The sequence below is a fragment of the Mus pahari genome, chromosome 13 (genome assembly GCF_900095145.1).
Source record: "Mus pahari chromosome 13, PAHARI_EIJ_v1.1, whole genome shotgun sequence".
NCBI lineage: Eukaryota > Metazoa > Chordata > Mammalia > Rodentia > Muridae > Mus > Mus pahari.
The window spans coordinates 29,433,797-29,454,870 of record NC_034602.1 but is presented as its reverse complement, the minus strand read 5'-3'; the positions used below and the strand labels follow the sequence as shown (position 1 = coordinate 29,454,870).

The 21,074-nt window shown below is 53.1% G+C and overlaps 1 protein-coding gene across 2 annotated transcripts in view; it reads left to right on the top strand.

The window, feature by feature from the left end:
• Positions 1-21,074, top strand: part of Sorcs2 (sortilin related VPS10 domain containing receptor 2) — a 369,891-nt gene extending 348,817 nt beyond the window's left edge. Inside the window, exons 17-27 of one of the 2 annotated variants that reach the window (XM_021210728.1) lie at positions 519-647; positions 2,150-2,321; positions 6,794-6,980; positions 9,178-9,311; positions 10,436-10,559; positions 11,634-11,746; positions 12,441-12,566; positions 13,696-13,795; positions 14,269-14,371; positions 16,959-17,062; positions 18,955-21,074. In XM_021210728.1, coding sequence (XP_021066387.1) covers positions 519-647; positions 2,150-2,321; positions 6,794-6,980; positions 9,178-9,311; positions 10,436-10,559; positions 11,634-11,746; positions 12,441-12,566; positions 13,696-13,795; positions 14,269-14,371; positions 16,959-17,062; positions 18,955-19,019 — 1,357 coding nt within the window. In that variant the 3' untranslated portion in view covers positions 19,020-21,074. Of the gene's footprint in view, positions 1-518; positions 648-2,149; positions 2,322-6,793; positions 6,981-9,177; positions 9,312-10,435; positions 10,560-11,633; positions 11,747-12,440; positions 12,567-13,695; positions 13,796-14,268; positions 14,372-16,955; positions 17,063-18,954 lie in introns of both variants that reach the window. The other variant, XM_029545261.1, reaches the window with a different exon arrangement.

The following is a 21,074-nucleotide window of genomic DNA, read 5'->3' as shown; positions in this document are numbered from 1 at the left end:
CAGAACCAGGGCAGTGGTCACAGTGTCCTTCAAGGAAGGCTGGTCTCCACCTCTACCCTGGGGCACCATGGGAGCAAGCTACACTCACCTGGCCCTCTCCTCCCTCTAGGTTTCATTCTACTCAAAGGCCCATTACCCTGTGACAATGTAGTTTGCAAAGCCTCCACCCCCAACCTACCTCACACTCTCTACCCAGCACCCCACATTCAGGTCTCCTGTGTCCTTTCCAGGGCAGCTGACCCTGGCTGCACAGCCAACAGCCATTCCTTGCTTCCCCCTCTCTCCCTGGCAGCCTTTGAGTGTCACTCACCTCCTCCAGGAAGCCTTCCAGGCTCCACTTCATTTTCAGCCTCCTTGGTCTGAAATGGAGCTAGTATGTTCAGTCTGTTCTCCTCTGGAATGAACTTGTGGATTAACCCATGTCCCCACAAATGGACACAGCTAGACCTGTGCTGTAAGGTTCTTCACCCTAGCTGCTACCTCTAATCTTACCTTTTAACCCAGCTTTCCCTTCCCAGTGACTACGGGTTTGAGCGCTCATCTTCCTCAGAGTCCACTGCCAATAAGTGCTTCGCCAACTTCTGGTTCAACCCTTTGTCTCCTCCTGAAGACTGTGTCTTGGGTCAGACTTACACTAGTAGCCTTGGGTGAGTACACTTAGCCACCCAGCCAGCCAGCCACCCATCTATTCACCCATTTACCCATCCCCTTTCCCATCTATCCATCCATCTATCCATCCATCTACCTATCTACCCACCCACACATCCAGCCCTCACCCATCAGTCAACCAGCCCCAGAAGCAGAGCCCAGGCGCTATTTCCCTGGGCCAAATGTATTCAAACCACCACACCAGGTTTTCCTCCATTTTAGCTGAAATCTCAGCCACTGGCATACTCAACTCCTGGGCCTAAGCCCGTGACACACAACGAGTCCTGCAGTCTGTGCTGTGCTGGCTAAAAGTTCTGCAGGAGGAGTGGCAGGGAGGCCCTTCACCCCACCCAGTGGGTGGAGCTGAACAAACTGCTTATACAGAATCAACATCGTGTAGAAATACCGAATACATAAACTCTGTGAGCCTCCAGCTTCAGCAGGGCCCTCAGGCTCCATGTGATGGACACATTTCCTCATCCTTTGTGGGAGGTTCCTTATTACTTACCATGGAGAACTGGAAGAAACAGAGGCAGGGGTGGGAACTAAAGGCTTTAGCCTTGGCAGTAACATCTTTTATCCATCACCCAACTGTTTTCCTCCATCCATCTATCCATCCACCCACCCACCAATCTATCCATCCATTCACCTACCCACCCATCCATCTACCCATCTATCCACCCACCTACCTACCTATCCATCCATCCATCCATCCATCCATCCATCCATCCACCCACCCACCCACCCATCCATCTATCCACACACCCACCCATCCACCTATCCACCTACCCATCTATCCATCCACCCATCCATCCATCCTTATACCATCTACCTATTATTCACGTCATCCATCCCCTATTCATCTACCCATTTATTCCATCAATTTACCCATTTATCCACCCACCCATCCATTCTCCCACCAATCTCAATACCCATTCTTCTGCCCCCACAAATACCCATCTTTCTATACCCGCCTACTCTTGATACAGGTCTTGGCTGACACTTCAGATAAAAGTCATGTTTACCAAGCCCTGCCAAAGAGGTCATTGTGCCATCACTGGCAGAGTGGGTAGACATATAGGTAGTGGATGGGTACAGCCATCCCAAGAAGAGAAACGCTTGCTTATAGCCACTCAGGAAACCAAAGCCCAGTCCATTTCAGCCACTCTGTCCTCCATAGTTCCCAGCAAAATGTTGAATTTGGACTGTCTCCCTCTGTCACTCCTTAGCAAACAACACAAACAAAACAAAGCCAGTTATTATTACTGTGAGCAATATAATCAGGCCATGGGTGCTTCAGCTCTCCAAAGCAGACCAGCACAGCCCACCTCTCCATCCTGATGCTCTCAGATAGAAGTGGACAGAAGCAGCCGTGAGGTTGCATGGGGAGCAGGCAGCAAAGAGACTGCAGAGATTGGAGCCACAAGTTGCTTCAAGAGAGACTGTCCCCACCCATCAAACCACTGTCTCTTCTGAACCTGAACCTCCCCCGTCCAACCAGGTACCGGAAGGTGGTGTCCAATGTGTGTGAAGGTGGTGTGGACCTGCAGCAGAGCCCAGTGCAGCTGCAGTGCCCCCTCCAAGCACCCCGGGGCCTGCAGGTGAGCATCCAAGGAGAGGCAGTGGCCGTACGGCCTAGAGAAGATGTGCTGTTTGTGGTGCGGCAGGAGCAGGTGAGCATCCGCCCTGGACTGGCGTTGGCAGGCAGGTTCCAGTCAGGCGCCCCTGAGGGTGGGGCCACAGGACCAAAGTTGACCTCTTGGTTCAGACCAATGTTTGAGGTGACACAGATACAAGAGCAAGTGTGTATCAGTCAGCAGGAAACGGGCTCCGCATCACACGTATATGGATGTGTATATGTGCGTGTGTGTATGTAATCTTGTGTTTATCAAACACTGATACAAAAGTTGATTCCTCCCCATAGGCGGCACAGAAATTATTCTATTGATTTCTTTCTTCTAATGATGAGGATGGAACCCGGGGCCTTTTGCAAGCTAGAGAAGTGCTTATCTACTGAGCCATACCCCCAGCCCAGCATTAAAGCAATTTTAAATATCTAATTATATTGATTTAGTTGATCTGGAATCCCAACAAAAGTATAAAAGTTTTTTTTTTCCTCAAGAAAATGACTTGTAATCACAATCCAGAAATAATGCCTTCTGTGTGTATATGGGATGGATATAAATATAAGTATGTATATATATATATATATATATATATATATATATATATACACACACACATATTTTTCTCTCCGCCCAGTCTCCCACTCATTCTATTTTTACTTCAGAACAAGTGTTACATTTTTTTCTGATTTTAAAAATAATATATGCTCATTGTAGTATATTTAGGAAACATATTTATATATAAAAAAACCCACCACATACATAAATATCACCCAAAATCCTGTTCCCTGAGGGAACTGTTAACTTTTCTGGTTCCTTCTGGTTCCTGTAAAACATAAGAGTTTACGTGACACGTTCCTGTGTCTCGGCTAATAGAAGCAGCTAATGATCCCTGCAAGAACATTTTAAAATGACCATTAGGAAAACATGAACGTCCAGAAAACCCAAAGGCAGAGGGGGAGTCCCCCTTCCCCTCCAGATTCTGGTTAATGGCCACTCACAGAGGCAGAGAGATTGAGAACCTTCCCCAACCCCCAGGATTCTGAGCAGTCTTCACTCACGGGTCAGCAGGATCCCATATCTTTAGCTAACAGATATGAAGGCTAATAAATAGGTGAATCCAGGATCGTGCATGCTGTGCACAAACATCCTTTAAAAGGTGTCTGTCTAACTTTAGAAGTACAGGCCTGGTCTCCTGAAAACAGGGAAGCTGACCCTATGGAGGACTCAGACTGGCCACACTAAGTGCTTGTGTGTGCACCAGGCACTGTGACAGCCATGTCTGTCGGAAGTGCAATCTTGCACTGTGCGCTCCATAAATGTATGTTATAGATGAAGAAACTGGAGCTGTGGACAGTGAGGCCATTCTCTCGAGGTAAAAAGAGGCAGAGATGGCATTGTGTCCTCTGGAGGCCTCAGGACCCCAGACAGACAATGGCTAAGTCTGTATGTAGCCTTCCTCCCCCAGCCCAAACACGCACACCCCTCCCAGGTCCTCTTGCTGATTGAGACAGTCCTAAGGTTCACTCGAGCCATCAGGCAGCCCTGCCTCAGGGCAGTGTATCTTCATTTGTGTTGAGATCACAGGAAGACAAAGCTCCTGGTCAGCCTGGGGTTCCCTGGACCCTCAGACAGACCCAGAGGAGGCTGTCATATGCCTGGCCAGACATCCTGGAAACATGGCCATTTGCTGCCCCCTTGAGCTTGAAGCTAGTAACTACAGCACATCTGCAGGTAGGTGCTTCCTGCCAGGTCCCCAGGACAAGAGGACAGAGCATCTTTGGACCCCTTGCAGGGCTGCTTGTCAGGCTCAGACTGGAGTAGGCAGAGTTGAAGGGAGCAACACAAAGATGCCTTGAAATAGGGGTTCCTGGTCCACCCTGGCCTGGGAGGGAGGCAGGGAGGAGCATGGGACTGAGGATAGGCATATACACACTTAAACGGTGACACTAACTCCCTCACACACTCACACACACTTTACAGGCACAGTGTGCATCCTCCACTACACACACACACACACACACACACACACACCTACTCTTACACATCACTGTTCTTGAAAACAGGGCTGGGTGTGAGGAGCCTGAGTTTCCTAAGTATCTAAGAATTCACAGTCTGGGGGCCAGACCCATAGACATCCTCCAGTCTATAGCTGCCTTATACTTGACAGGTGCAGAAGTGACTTGGGGAGGTGGCATCTCCATCCAGCCACGGCACCTCCACAAGGCAGATCTCAGACACGAACCCAAAATAGATTACACACCTGCATAGGATTCGGGAAGGTGTAAACTTTTAGGACCCACACCAAAGCCAGCCCAGAAGCACGGGCTGGGGATCCTCCACACAAATGGGGCTCCAGGCTGTAGAATAAATCAACATCTAGATGTGAAACCCCAAGGAAACTGTTGAAAAGATAAAGGCAGCTATAGACAGGAGGGTGTTTGTGGGCACAGTCCATTGAGCAGCAGAGCTGGACCATGTAAAGGACTCCCTTAGCTCTGAAGCATGAAATGGGCAAGAGACATGAGGGACAGTGGGCAGAGCAGGATGGAAGATGTAAGCAAAGGTGTGCACTCCGAAGGGTGGGAACTGGAACCCATGCCTTGAGTGCTACTGAGAACTCTCCCCCTCACAGGAATGAATTGGGTGTTGTCTTAGTCAGGGTTTGTATTCCTGCACAAAACATCATGACCAAGAAACAAGTTGGGCAGGAAAGGGTTTATTCAGCTTACACTTCCACATCTCTTTCATCATCAAAGGAAGTCAGGACAGGAACCACACAGGGCAGGAACTTGGAGGCAGGAGTTGATGCTGTGGGGGGATGCTGCTTACTGGCTTGCTTCCCCCTGGCTTGCTCAGCTTGCTTTCTTATAGAACCCAGGGCCACCAGCCCAGGGATGGCACCACCCACAAGGGGCCCTCCCACCCTTGATCACTGATTGAGAAAATGCCTTACAGCTGGATCTCATGGAGGCATTTCCTGAAGGGAGGCTCCTTTCTCTGTGATAACTTCAACCTGTGTCAAGTTGACACACAAAACCAGCCAGTACAGGTGTGGACATTCCCTTGCTTCTCACTCAACCCTGCCCAACCCTGCACAACCCTGCCAGGAGAGCAATAGGCAAAGAGCCCACCTCCAGAGCCTGGATGCCTAAAAGCCTCAGTCTTGTAACCTATAAAATGGACACATGAAACGCCATAGATGCTGGGTCCTGGGAATGCCCCGTCAAAGACTCAGCCAGCTGTTGTGCATTCTAGGAGCCCCCTGGCTCGTGGCTGCCTTTCCCAGCCTCTGTGTCCATACAGTCACTCCTGGTGCCCAAATCACCACCGTGTTCTCTTGTAATCTACCCTTGGGTTTCTGGCACTCATGCCCCATTGCGACCTCTTAATGACCTGCATCTGCAAGCTTATTTTAAATGTACATTTCAGAGGGTCCCAACAGATATGGACTTGGGGTGGCTCTATCCAACCCTGTGTAGCATATTCATAGAGAAAGCTAGACAAACCCAGGCGGTGGGAGCACACACCTTTCATCCCAGCTCTTGGAAGGGAGGCAGAGGCAGGTGGATTTCTGAGTTCGAGGCCAGCCTGGTCTACAGAGTGAGTTCCAGGACAGCCAGGACTACATAGTGAAACCCCATCTCAAAAACAGACAGACAAACAAACAAACAAACAGGGTGAAGTTAAATGAACATCATTTACATACAAGTACCCTCCACTTTTGAGGATCTGGGGTGTGTGAACTCAGAAGACTGATGATGGCTAATGAGAGGTGACCAGTGACCGGGCTGGAGGGGAAGAGGGCAGGGAGGGAGGCAGGGAGGGGGAGGGGAACTTGAATGTGGACACAGGAACTCCATCTTGCCTTGTGTCTAAAACTCGGTGCCAGTCAGCAGCTTGTGTGGGGAATTCAGTGCCACTATCAGACAAAGTGACAGGAGCCCCCCCTTGCCTGCTCCGTACAGACAAGCCTCGCTCCTGGTGTGGTGTGGGATGAGATGACAGGTGGGAAGCCTTTTTTTTCACAGGGAGAGAATTGTGTTGTCTTCGCTGTGATTCCCTGAAGAGACCTTATGGCAGCTACCAAAACCGTCTCCATCTCTATGTGACATTCCCACTTTCTTTTCCAGTTCTGTGCCTGGCTCAGGCTCAGGGTTTCCCCTGGGCCCCACACAGCCTTCAAAATACCACCCTAAAATCTCCCATGCATGTTCTGTTCTAAAGGAGAGCCCAGTCTTGGTCCCATGGGCTGTCTCCCAACTCAGCCCACCGCAGGCCGAAGCCCTGAAAGCAGAGACGACCTACTTTCTGACCTCAAAGAGCTTGCATCTAAGGAGAGGGAGAGAGAGAGAGAGAGAGAGAGAGAGAGAGAGAGAGAGAGAGGGAGAGAGAGAGAGAGAGAGAGAGAGAGAGAGAGAGAGAGAGAGAGAGAGAGGAGAGAGAGAGAAGCGGGCATTTCATGCCAGAACCCGGCCTGGAGAGTCACTCCTTAATGACTCTGTGGTATTTCCCTACAGGGTGATGTCCTCACCACTAAATATCAGGTGGATCTTGGGGATGGCTTCAAGGCCATGTATGTGAACCTCACTCTGACAGGCGAGCCCATTCGGCATCACTACGAGAGTCCTGGCATCTACCGTGTGTCGGTCAGGGCTGAGAACATGGCAGGCCATGATGAGGCTGTGCTCTTTGTCCAAGTCAACTGTAAGTCCACTGATCCTTTTAAGCTTTGTGGCTCCCCTTGAAATTAAGAGCCAGGGCTTTGGAGGCAGGGCAGGGGGAGCACAGGGAATCTTGTAGGGTTGGTATATGTCCTCAGGACAGTGAGGCCATGGACAGAAAGGGCTGGACTCAGACCTGGTCCCAGTGGTCTTCATGGAAGTAATGGTGAGGGTGGTAATAGTGGTTGTCATGGCAACACCAGGGATGCTAATGATGTTGGTAATGATGGTGCTGCTAGTGATGATGATAGTGATGATGGAGGTGGCAATGACAGTGGGGGTGATAGTAAGTGGTGGTGGCAATAGTGGTGATGGTGATGTTGGTGATAATGGTGGTGGTGATACTATAGTTGTGTTGATGATGGTAGTGGTTATGGTGGTGATGATGTTGGTGATGATTGCAGTGTTGATGATGACAGTATGATAATGATGATTGATGGTGGTGATGACAGTAATGATGGTGATATAATGGTGATGGTAATGACAGTGATGGTGGTGAAATAATGGTGATAGTGGTGATGATGGTGATCGTGGTGACAGTGGTGACAATGGTGGTGGTAATCATTGACACACAAAACCAGCCAGTGGGTGTGGTGATGATAATGATGATGAGATGGATAGTGGTGCTGATCTCATTAGTTAACTTTTCCATGGCTGCGGTTGTAATGCCTGACAGAAACACCATAAGAAAGAGTTATTTTGGCTCACAGTTTCATGGGGCTTCCATCTATCCAAGCAAGAAAGGCATGGTACCATTCATAGCAATAGCAGCATGTACGACTCAGGGGCATCTCACATCTCAGTGGTTCAGGAACCAGAGAATGGGGCCGGGGTGAGTCTCTAATGCAAAATGCATTTAGTACAACATCCTGAACCACTATGGTCCTAACAGTTCCAATGCTGTTCAAAAGTCTAAGCCCAGAGATTTTATTCAACCCAAAGAAATCTCTCAGCAGTCCTTGTAAAAGGCAACTCTACACTTCCTCTCAGCAGCAAGCATCGCTCCCACCTCCGAAAAACAGAAGAACTGGGAACAGCAAGAAAAGATTTGCTCAAAACAATACTGAAGCACAGCAAGGGGACACTGAGTCCCACGGTGTCCCGTCCACCCTCTGTAGCACCTGCAGCGTGTGGTGGCATCCTGGGTGTGGGCGCACATCCTCCCATTTGAGCATGCTCACACAGGCTCCACTCACTGCCTGCAGGTTGTCTCTACAGGCCCCCATGTTCCTGCATCCCATGCTGAGGTCTCCACTGAGCCTTAAGCATCACCCTCGAAGCTTCAGAATTGCCCCATCAAGGTCTCCCTACAGGGAATTCAACCCCGCCATGCACTCAGTGCCTGGCTCAAGAAACTTTCCTTTAAAATCCAAGTACAAGTGTCTGTGACCCTATAACTCTTGCCTCTGGTGTACCTGGAAATCCAGTACCGCTTTTCCAAATTCTTTTCATAAAACACCACCAAAGACTTAAATCTGCATGGTCAGATTCAGTTAAAGCAGCAGCCTGTCGTGCTGGCTTCTTGATTCCAGTCCATTTCCCGATTCCAGGATCCATGACTTTTGCTTCTCCTGACCTGACAGGAAGGACTGGAGGGAGGGAAGGTCTACTTTGTCGCAGAGCCTCAGATGGTTGGTTTCATCGGGCTGGGGCGGCACCGTGGAGTGCATGGGGAGGGAATATGTGGCAGCCAGAGGCTGCTCATACCGAAGTGAGACAGGGAGCAAGGGGCTGAGGTCTCTCTTAGGGAACAAACAGGACCACCAGCTAGGAAGCGAGCATTTGCAATATCAACCTGTGGAGACAGTTTAGACTCAAACCCCTAACATTGAGGGTGATGGTGGGGACGGTAGTGGTGTGGATGGAGGACGAGGAGTGATGATTGTGATAGTTGTTGTGAGTGTGATTGATGATGGTGGTGATGATGATGATGATGGATGTGGGGATGCTAAATAGTTGTGATGGCGATGGTGGTGATGATGTTGGTAGTGATGATGAGGGTGATGATATTGCTAGTGGTGGTGGTGGGGTGGTATTGATTGATCATGTTATTGATGGTAGTTTTGATTATGGTGGTGATGGTACGAGTAGATCTGATGGGGATAATGACTAGGAAGTAACCACTGAAAAGTTCTGTGCCTCACTGTCCCCTAACCCTGACCTTTGGGGGGACTCCTCAGCCCCCCTGCAGGCCCTCTACCTCGAGGTAGTTCCTGTCATTGGCGTCAACCAGGAGGTGAACCTCACAGCCGTGCTGTTACCCCTGAACCCCAACCTCACTGTCTTCTACTGGTGGATTGGCCACAGCTTGCAGGTGAGCCCTACATCCTTCTCAGTCCTCCCTCCCATAGACTGCCATCTGGTGGGGCCGGGTGGGGCAGGGAGCTGCGCTCAGAACCTGGCACCAGGGCACAGTGTGCAACCATTGGGAGAAATGGGCTCTGGTCTTCCATCACTCATTGGCCACCCTGAGCCCTGAAAAGCCCTCTGGGTACCCCTGTGAAAGACATGGGGCAGAGCAGCCGACTGGGAGCTGACTAGATGTGCCCTAGGAGGGCTCAGGGGAGGCTCTCTCTAGTGGAGTGGTCAGGGAAGCCTTCTTGGACTGTGATTCATGGGGAGCCATGGACAGTTTTTGAGCAGGAGATATAATAAGAGAACAGAGCATGTGATGGGGGTCGGGAGAGACTGTCAATCCTTAGGATCCATGGAGTGGGCCTGTTTCCTTACTCAGGGTGCCATAGCCCTACACGCCCAGAGAAGCCCTGGCACAGGGCTAAGAAAAGGGAGGCACTTCGAGGACAGGGCCATGTCTCTTCAGCTAGGAGGCTTCTAGAACAACCGGGAGCTCTGGGTTTGAAGCTCTGTATAGCCTTGCCACCCAAGTGCCCCAAGTCCCACCTCACCTCCCACAGCCTAAGGGCACAGCCTGGCCTGTAACTCAGGAGATGTCACCGCTTATCCATGGTGAGGATGGCTATCTCCAGCCACTGAGCAGGACCTGGCCTTCAGCTGGCGCAGGACTGTGGGTGAGACAGTGAATAGAAATTAGTATGGGGCTCAAAGCCTAACCTGTGGCTACCTAGCAGACAACCAAAAGGCTCTATAGGAGGCCACAGGAAACCTCTAGATTCTAGAGTCTAGAAGGATGTGCCATGCTATGAAGGAAGGGCACGTTCCCAGTTGGCATGTTCCCAGTCCAGCTTAGAGCTGGGGTGTTCTAGGCACTACACACACACACACACACACACACACACACACACACACACATACACACACCTCCCAGACACTGCCAGAGCAGAAACCCTTCAGCTACCCACTTGTTGGTGAGAACCAGGACTAGCACAGTCCCAGTGTAGCCCTGGCAGTAGACCAAGGACCTGTGTCCCCATGGCCCTCCATCCTGCCGGAGAGGCCTGACCCTGCTTGTGCCAACAGCCTCTGCTTTCCTTGGACAACTCGGTGACAACAAAGTTTACGGATGCTGGGGATGTGCGCGTGACAGTGCAAGCCGCCTGCGGGAACTCGGTGCTTCAGGACTCCAGGCTTGTCCGCGTGCTCGGTGAGATGTCCCGACTCCCTACGCGGGCCAGCGTGGATGGCACATGGCTGCAGAGGACCTGTTCACTCCTGGGGGTCCCTAGGTTGCAGAGTCCAGGTGGATCCAGGTCCTGTGACTTTCAGGCTCTCTGGCTCCAGTTTCCCCCCTCCCTAAAGTAAAGTGTCTCATGAGACTGGGGAGTCTGTTGCTCAGCAATTTAACAACAAGAACAGGTGAACTTCATGTTGGGACCTCCGTGGGCCTCCCCACTTGCACCCTCCACTCAGAGGATGGTCCAGAAGAGGACCTGGGGATGGCAGTCGCTTATTTGGGGTCCCTGGGGCTGTGAGCCCCTTGGTAAAATATTTTGTCTAGAGGAGGAGGGGGACCTCCAGTGCACATTACTCCTTCAGCACACTTGAAACTCATTTGTCTTAGGAATGTCCTCTGCCGTGGATTGCAGCCATTAGTCACATTAGGGGCCTGGAGGCTGAGGGATGAGGCTGCCCTGGGCTGCTTCTCCCTTTTCGTGGACCTGAGACTTCCCACACCGTAGGATGCTGGGCCACAGTTCACAAAACACTGTCCCCTGAGCCCTCTGCCTGGCAGAGCTGTTTCCCACCCTGTAAGAGAGAATGGAGAAGGAAGCCAGGGGGGCCAGCAGTACAGGGCAAGGGCTCCTTAGACTCTAGAACAGAGCTGTGCTCCTTGGGAAACGAAATGTATATGAGATGGGGTCTCTAATCTCATGGGACTCTTGATCTGGCGTGACCAGTGAACTGAAGTCCATGGGCCCTTGAGGAAATTGATGGCATCAGAGGCTATGCCATCTACCTGTGAGTTGAGGCGCAGATCTCATGGGGCATGTGCACACAGTGCCACACACCCCCCACACACACACAGGTTGATAGTCCCTGTCATCATCAGTACGTGTCAGGCACTGAGATACACAAGAGGAGGGCTCTTATCTTCCAAACACAGAACCGGGGTCTCAGAGATAGAGGTGGGGCTCTCTGGACCATCTGGCACGTGCTCCCTTGAGCAGAGTCCCAGCCCCAACCCAGCCCTCACAGGCTCCACTCTGTCCTCTTTCAGATCAGTTCCAAGTGGTGCCTCTGCAGTTCTCCAGGGACCTGGACACCTTTAACCCCAACACGCCTGAATGGAGGGAAGACGTGGGACTGGTGGTCACCCGACTGCTCTCCAAGGTGCCCTGTGGCTTGGGCTTCAGTTCTAGCCTGAGCCGTGGTGTGGTTTGTGTGGGCTGAGTGAGGGTTAGGGCAAGGCTGGGGGCTGCTGGGAAGCAATGGGTTGGTGTCCTGCATCGGCCACTCGCAGCTGGACATCGCAAAGGGTTAACATTCCCAGCAAAAAGACTGCAAGTTCCCCTCCTCCAGTGAACCAGGGCTCTTAAAGCTCTCTAGCTCCACCTAAGACTGCCACAGGCAGAAATCCACCCGGACCACACTTCCTTCATCCTGTGAGTAGTGCTGCTGAGTGTTGAAGGACAGGATGAGTTTAGCTCATGGTATGTGGAGTGGGACTCCCAGAAGACAGGGGGCTGTCGCGGAGCTGAAACTGGCCAGCTAGGGGCTGTGCAGGTCTGTGGTTAGGCTGAGGAACAGGGACAGACAGCAGGAGTCAGCAGGGCCTCGTGTCACCTCAAGAACAGGGCATACTAGCCTGCTCCAGGCTCAGAATGGGGACATGCTTGAAAAGGTCTGGGCAGGTAAAGCACCATTAGGGTGAACCCATGAGGGGCTGAGGGGCAGGGGTGTGGATCAGGACAGGTGACCAGGACATACCTGGGCCAGGAAGGGAGAGCAGATCTTGCTGGAAACTTAGCTTGTGGCAGAGGATAAAGAGCAGAAGAGGAGCCACGTGTCCTGCCTGTCCCCACAGGAGACCAGCATCCCAGAGGAGCTACTTGTGACTGTGGTAAAGCCAGGGCTGCCCACCATAGCCGACCTGTATGTGCTTCTGCCTCTGCCCAGGCCCACAAGGAAGAGGAGCCTCACAAGTGAGAAGGTATGACCATGGCATAGCAGGGTTGCGTGGCTGAGGGCCCGGGGTGAGGGTAGGGGGCCACTCCTGACAACCACATCTCTGTGGGGCATCACTTAAAGGTTTAGTTCTTACTATAATGCTGTCTGACCCTGAGTACCACCATCTGCCTGTAGCTCCACACTCAACAGCATCCAAGGTTAGTGAGATTAGGCAGCTTCCAGGGGGAAGAGGCTAGACCAGCATTGTGGGGGATGGTCTCCGTTCTCTCGCATCATTGTCTGGAGCTGTCATGTGACCTCAGCTTCAGTACCAGGAGCACTGGGACACATGGGTGAGCCCTGTGGGAGACTCTGGCCGCAGGCTCCAGGCAAAACAGAATCCAGCCTAGGACTCCTAGTACGTCCTCCATAAGGTTCCTTGATGGGGTGTGCCTTGGGAACTGTCATCAGAGAGGTCCCCAGATGCTGAGTGCTGAGTAGCCTCTGGGACAGTGGTAGCTTGCTGACCACCTGGTGTTAGTGTACAGGAGTATGTTCAGTGTGAGCCCATAACGAGTGTCCAGATGGGGGCAAAACCTTCTCTCCTCCAATGGCTGAGATTCTGTGCCTGGCATAGCTTCTGGCTCTGCCCCAGTGGATTTAGCTAAGGTCGGAATCCCAGAGACATAGCCGCATGGAAATGAGTGTCAGCGGGCACAGCTAGGTCTCCATACTGGGCGCTGGACAGTGACTGAGAGAGGTGGTCACACACAGATGGTGACAAGCTCTGACGTGTGCCGTGAGCCTCACCTACTGGCCATATTACGGGGATCTTGAGGAGGGCGTTGTGCTCCCCCGACCCCCCTTGTGGGTAGGACGTCCTGCCCTGTCTCATCTTTGTGAGCTTCCACTTCCTAGAAGCTTCACTGACCAGGGCGGGGACTGGCGGAGCACTCCAGACACCCTGAGACTCCTCTCTCTGTTCTGCGCTGGAGTGAGAGTTTGCCGATGGCAGGGCTTCCGGCGCCATCCGTGGCTCCTAGTGAACCTGGCTGGCGGGCTCTCATGCCATTCCCCGATGAGGACACTGAGCCTCAGACAGCATCCCTTCCCAGCCCCGTGGGACTCCAGGCGTCCAGGCCCCAGAGCTCTCCTAGCTCCTTTGCTTTCAGAGACTGGCAGCCGTGCAGCAGGCATTGAACTCTCACAGGATCAGCTTCATCCTTCGAGGAGGGCTTCGTATCCTGGTGGAGCTGAGGGACACAGATGCAGGTGACAGACCCGGCTTGGCTCCTCCCTGGGGCAGGGTGGGCATAGGTCCAGGCCCACCGATGCTAAAAGTGACTGTGGGATTTGAATTGGCTTTTATCTAGCTGCCAGTGACCCTTCTGGCTGGGACATCTCTGGCTAGATGCACCCACCCCTACACAGCCAGCTCTGGGCCTCACCATCTGGCTTGATCTGTGCGGAAGCAGCTTCTACAACCATCAGGAACCTGCTGATTCAGTCAAAAACAGTGCAGAAGGAGCGGGGCTGTCCCCTCTGCAGGAAACCCAGCCAAAGTGGGTTATAGTAGGGCTCTGTCAGAAAGGGAGGCCCAAGGCCTCGTGTTGTGTTATTATCCCTCATAACCTGCTGTACACTCAGCCACATGGCAAGGCCTGCTGGACAACATGAAATAGGCTCATCAGGCCCAGGCTGGGGACAACCAGCCCATAGCTGTTCCTCTTGTTCCTCTTCTGTAGGTCCTCAGAGGCCAGGTGGCAGTGGTGGCTACTGGGCCATAGTTGTCCTCTTTGTCATTGGACTCTTTGCAGTAGGAGCGTTCATCCTCTACAAGTTCAAAAGGTAAGGCCCCTGGCAGCCTTGACATATGGCCCAGAGGTGGTGGCTTCTACAGGCCGTGGAGGAAGGCGATGTGAGTTGTCCCCTGTACTGGTGACCAGGAAACTCTCTGGTTCCCTTCTGCCCAGCCTGGTCCTCTGCACAGGCCCAGGGCATCTTCTTCAGTCAGCCTCCATGGAGGGGATACCGTTTGCCCTCCAGATAAGGATGCCAGGTCCAAGGAGACACAGTTCAAGTCCAAGGCCAGTAGGGCCTCCTGGCTTCTCATACCTTGCCTGTGGCTGCCACAGGGGCTCTCAGTGACCTGAGGGCACCAGAGACTGACTCTAAGAGGTGCTGGGAGACCATGTGTCTCCTATACAGGGCTTCAGTGTCCTCTTCCCTCTGTGACCTGTCTCACAGTGAACATGGGATAGCTCCAGGGATAATGGAGGCCGGCTATGTCCCTCATCTGCCATGTCTGTGTGCAGAGTGGGGCTGAGTACTGATAGTCCTCTGTCCTCTGCATGGGCTCCAGGGAGGCAGCCTAGAGTGATGGCCATGGGAAGGTACAGGTCCGTTCTGCAGACACAAGTGCCAGGCGGTTGCTGATAAGCATGGCGGTGCTGCCGAGAGGCAACAGCCCGCAGCCAGCCCCTCCCTGTTAAACCCACCTGATTCAAGGCCCTGTGCCTACTGTTTTTCACCCTCCAGCAGGCAACACCCTTGGAACACTCTGCTATAAGACAATGTGACAAGACCTCAGACACCTCTGCCCCCATACCCCCAGCATCCTTCATCCTGCAGAGTCAGGACCTAGCTAAGGGGCAGGTAGCCCTTCAGGTGGCTGGCACCGAGCAGACCTCAGAGGTCTGTCCAGATGCTGACCTGCCTCAGATAAGGGCTGTCCCCCTCTGAGCCGTAGTGTCATAGTCTACAAGAGGGCATGAAAAGGAGGAGACTGCGGTGGGGGTCAAGGAAAGCCAGCTGGGCAGTATTCCTGCCTTGCATGGCTCCAGGATGGTGGCAGATGAGCCCTGGGTAGAGGGACAAGTAAAGGACAAAGCCCTGGGTCTGGGTGTGATCCCCATGACCAAGCAGAGGGAAGCTTCCAGATTTCCGTGTGGGTGGATGTCAAGGTGAGTGCGGGTGCGCCTGTGGACTTGGTCCCCCATCCTGTGTGGGGCCTGCAGGACTGTGGGTAGTCACTTAGAGGCCAGCAGCATGCTTGCCTGGAGTAGATGGAGCTGGTCACTGTGTCTGATGTGTCAGCCCCACCTTTCAGATTCCCCACTGGTGCTTCTATAACCTTCCCCTCAGTGGGCTTCATGTGGCCCAAATGACAGAACACTGCCTGTCATTTGCCAAGGCGGGGGAGGTGGGCAGGTATGTCCAGTGTGAGGCTGGCCCAACATCCCTAGGCCCAAGGCTGTCTTTGTGAACCAGCTAAGGCTTTGAGGTTGGAGGGGAAGGAGCTTCCATAGAAACAGGCAGGGGACAAATATCCCTTCCCACAAGTTCCAGGGACAAGTTCCAGGCCACCCCCCAGGGGGAAAAGGCAGAGCAGGGCAGTGGAATTCTGAGCATTCAGTCGAGGGAAAGTGTGGATTTCCTCCTCTCTGTTCATCTGTCCTTTCATCCGTCTGGGCTTTAAGTTCTGCCTAGACCATGGAAGCTGAGGGCTGACTGTGCGCTAACGGACATTGTCCACAGCGCTGAGATGTTAAGCCACCCAGTGAGCCAACTCAATGAGCCAACATAAGTCCATCATTTGAGTGTCCCTTCCTGAAGGGAACATGACCCATACACACTCTGGGTACAGCTAGTTACTCTCTCCTCCTCCTCAAGGGACTGAGGAACACATGCCTCCACAAGCTCTGGCCGCCACCATGCCCGAGGCCTCAGTCTTCTTATATCTAAATGGGCCCATGACCTTTCTGGTTGTAGTTCTCATCTCTGAATGGGCCTAGACCTTTCTGGTTGGCTGGAGTTAATGGGATTATTCTCAGTACAAGGGCCCCTGCCTGTGACTATGTACCCAGTCCTAATGGAGCAGAGTATGCTCTGTCACTCTCTCCCCTTCCCCTGGGCCTGGACTAGAAAGCAAAGTCTCAGGAAAGCTGGGTGGACAGAGTTCAACAAGTGCCCTTCAGGTCTGGGTCACCACTGTATGTGTGTGCGTGTGTGCTTGTATGTGTGTTACTGTCACAGTTGCCAGACACTGGGAGACAATGATGACGGTGCTTCCGCAGTTGTAGCACGCCTGGATAAAGAATGGGTAGGTTGCTAATCTGGAGAGATGGCTCAACGGTTAAGAGCACTGACTGCTCTTCTAGAAGTCCTGAGTTCAATTCCCAGCAACCACATGGTGGCTCACAACCATCTGTAATGGGATCCGATGCCCTCTTCTGGTGTGTCTGAAGACAGCTACATTGTATTTGTATACATAAAATTAATAAATAAACCTTTAAAAAAAAAGAGCCAATGCTCTGTGGGCAGCAGAGCACGGGTGCGGGGAACGTGCTGGGTGGTAGGCTCCCTGGGGAACAGTCTTGTGTCTAGACTTGGGACCATGAGCTCATTCAGAGATGAGCTGTCCTTTGGCCAGCAGGAAACGTCCAGGCAGGACAGTGTACGCCCAGATGCACAACGAGAAGGAACAGGAAATGACAAGCCCCGTGAGCCACAGTGAGGATGCCCAGAGCGCCATGCAGGGTAAGAACTGGGGCATGGTGGCCCTGTGCGCCCCCACCATAGAGAGGCCCATCAGAGCCCATGGGACACGGGCCAGTCCATCCCTGCTAGAGTCATAGGAAAGATAGGTCCCCAGGGATGTACAGGATGAAGCCAGAGGCTGCAGGCTAAAGGTGCTGCTCCTTGCTGTGGGTGGCCAGCTTGCGTAGCTGCCATAGAGACTGGAAGCTCCCTCACAGGAGGACACCTCCCATGCCCACCATCCCTCACCCGCCCACCAGGAGCTCATAAGCATCCTGTGCACGGACCCTTGGGACAGCGCTTCACAGTTTACACAGGATTTCCCCAAGGTGACTTTTCATTTCTGTCATGCCCAGAAGGAGAAGCCCGGGCCTGTCACCTTGGCTGCAGCATACCTCTGTCATTTTTTCTATGCCATGACTTCTTAGCTGGAACAATGTCCAGGACTAACCCAAGCCTATCACCCTGATTCTCTGCCACACACAGGTCATACCCATTCCCCTTTGGTGGTGGTGGACACTCCGGCCTACCCACCTTCGGTGGCTGTGAGCATTCTGCCAGGGTGTCCAGATAGGGTGTGGCCCACAGCAGGCATTGTCAAGGTTAGCTGTCAAGTTACAGCATCCACCTTAAATAGCACATGTATCCCAATCTGTTGGTCCTCAAGCCATGATGGCTCCTACCTTGAGAATTAGTGACCCAGCAAGGTCTTCAGTCACCCAGGGTGGCACAGCTAGATGTCAGTAGCTGACCTTGGATCCCAACCAGGTCAGTGTGACCTCAAAGCCTGCATCCTCTAGGCTAGGGGCAGCTCTCCCCACTCCTTCCAGCCACTTCCCACATCTGCCAGCCCAGGCATCTTTATCAGAGGACTTATTTACAGCCTCTGGGGCTGTAATACCATCGGTGACTTACTGAGCGTACAGGAAGTCTCAGAACTTTGTCATCATGCGACCCTGGAAGCCACTGGGGCTGCAGTGTTTGCAGGCAGGTAACTGGAACCCAGCCTTCGAATCATTCATAAGAAGGAGCAGAAGGGAACCAGTCCTGTGTGCATAGCCCTGTGCCTTGCAGCCCTGAGCACTGCCAGATAGCTGGACCCTACTCTCATACAAGGAAGTCATAGCCTCCGCTAGAAAGGTGTGGCGGTCTCAGGGAGACAGGGGCCCACTATCCCACAGCCTCCTGCTGTGAAGTTCCTAATAACAGTACCAGGACACTGTTAATGGGGGGCATGGCATCAACTAGGCACTGCTTATGGCAGTCCTTTTCCATGTGCCCTGGTGACTAAAATTGACCAGGGCCAGTAAGGTGGAGGTGGAGGCCCTGATGGAGAGTCACCAATAGTCAAGTACTGGCTCCCACAGTCTGTGTAGCACTAGCTCCCTTCCCCAACCAGTGCTATCCATTTTGAGCACACAGTAGTACAGTGAGACAGACTCTGTGGAGAGTGTCCCTTGGTCTCATAATAAAGCTCTCACAGGGACATTTACCAACTGGTCTTTGACAAACATTGTGTTCCCTCTCTCCTTGCCTCCCTTATCTCCCTTCCTGCCTTCTGCCCCATTCCCAATTCAGTGTTCTTTACCAAGAGGGGGCCCAGCCTCAGCCCTTCCTGTGCCCCCTTGCTGCCGATGCCAGGGGTAGCCCTCACGCAGGTCAGTGGGTGCCTCACGACACATTCCTCCGGACCGCTGCTTGTGGTGGCACCTGGCACTTCCCTCCTGTCACCATGCAGGACACTGGAGACCCCACCCCTACCTGCTCCTAGCTGCACAGGCCGAGGGAACCTCACTGCATGCTGGCCCCTCGTGCTGCTGAGGTCACCTGTGCTCCTGTGTGGTCTGTTTCCCACCAACCTCACTAATGGGTTGTGTTCTCCTGTTCCCTAGGCAACCACTCAGGGGTGGTCCTGAGCATCAACTCCCGTGAGATGCATAGCTACCTGGTGGGCTGATGGCACCAGCTGGCCAGGACACTCTCCTCCTGCTTCCTCCAGAGAGGGTGCAGGACCACAAGTGCAGCTGGAATGACACACCCTCTGAGACCCGTGGAAAGGCCAACTCCTCTAGCTGTCCCCACTCAGAGGACAGACACCTCTCCCTGTGAGCCCCAGCTGGCCCATGGGATCCTGGGACAGCCGACTCATGACCCACCTGGATACGGGCCTGTGGTGCCATACAGAGTCCCCACCCTTGACTCTGAGGCATCACAGTCCTTAGACCTGAATATGCTGCCCTGGTTGCTCCATCTTGCCACTGCAGCCCAGGCCTGGCTTCTGCCTGGGGCTGGACCAGCCTATTTCTGGGGTGAGCCTGCGGCCACCCCCCCAACTCCAGACTTGTAGACCTGCTCAGCCCTGGCCCCACAGTCCCTGTCCCTGCAGAGGACCCCAGAGTCAGGAAGTCTCTGGGCCAGACCAACCCAACACCACCTTCCAGGAAGCCACTCTCTCCACTGCAGTGTAAATACCTGCTCGGGTAGAGCTATTTGAGTTTGGGGGCCCTTTCTTTTAGCTTTCTGTTTTCAAGGCAGGCAATAGAAGCCATCTTCGTTGTATCAGAATCCCACTCTCAGAACCCCTCTTTCAGAATGCCCAGAGCTGGGCCTAGAGGGGCAAATATCTCTGATTTTTCCCTCAGGGTTCTGGGGTTAGAGGCAAGAAAGGAAGGGACCCTTACATGCAATTCCTGCTCTGTCCAGCAGGATGCGCCCTTCTACAGCTTCTAGGCTGATGGCTTTAGAAGAGCCTACAGGCCCCAGAAAGGCACATTAGCAGAACACATCAGGCTCTGATGCCCTGTGGTTTGAGGGACCCTTGTAAGAACCAACCAGAAGAGGGGTGGGAGGGCAGTGTCTCCTGTAAACCGAACTGGAGGATCCAGAGCCTTGTGGCCCTCTCAAGGTCAGAGAAAGCAAGCAGCAGAGGTCGCCCTAGAGTCGCCTGTTGCCCGCTCCCGCTGCCAAGTCAGGGACCCAGCACAGGTTGACACTGTGAGCTGGCATAATTCACCTTTTGCCTTGAAACTGAAGTCAGTATTCCCTTCCCTTCCCCTCCTCTTCCATCCTCTCACCTCCAGACTCTTGCTGCCCTATCAGAGAGCCCAGGCTGGCCTGGAGCGAGGCCCGGGTGTCTCAACACCCAATGCTGCTGCTGCTGCTTGGCACACCCACCAGTTCTCCCCGGGGAAGAAATGTGGCCCATATAGGAGAAGAGGTCTCAGACAGACCTTCACAGGTCAGCTCCAACACTCAGTCTCTCTGTTAGGGGATGGGCTGGGTGTCTAGACACTCAAGTCACAGACAGGACATCACAGAGCAGGGTAGCTATGGGGGGGGGGTACAAAGCTGGTCTGTGGGAGTGTCTCAACTGTACCCCAATATCTCTCACTTTCTGCCACTCTCTGGGGCTGAGGGGTCCCTGCAGAGGTGACTGCAGGCTGTCCTCCTTGTGAGGGGCTACAAATGGGACCCTAGTGCCAGTAAAGGCCATGACACCCTAAGACCTTTGCCCCACATACCTTCTTGCTATCTCAAATGAAACCTAAGCAGCACAGAAGTACCACCCAGTACCACACAGAAGGAGATGCTCACACACACGACACAGTCTCCATAAGATCCAAGGTCAGCACAGAACCCCTGGACATAGCCCGCCACTTTAGCTCACCAGTGCCTGGGGTACCAACTATAGGTTTTGCCTTCCTCGAGCACGCTGTCACTCTCAAGGACACTCGGGTAGGCTTCCCCTAGCTATTTGGGTTTTATGTTACTATTTCTATTTGAACATTTGGAGTGTGTAGACCCAAGATCCTCCCTGTTCTCGTCCCCATCACTGCAGACGGCCATGCAGGCTCAGGGGTTCCCTGCCTATCAGCTAAGGTGCCGTGCATTGTACAGCCAGGGGCAGAAGCCCAGCTCAGGGGCTCATACCACCAGGCCCTGAGCATACCTGACATGTGGGAATAGCAGAGGTGATGAGTTCTTTGTTTTTCCTTTCTAAAAAAAAAAAAAA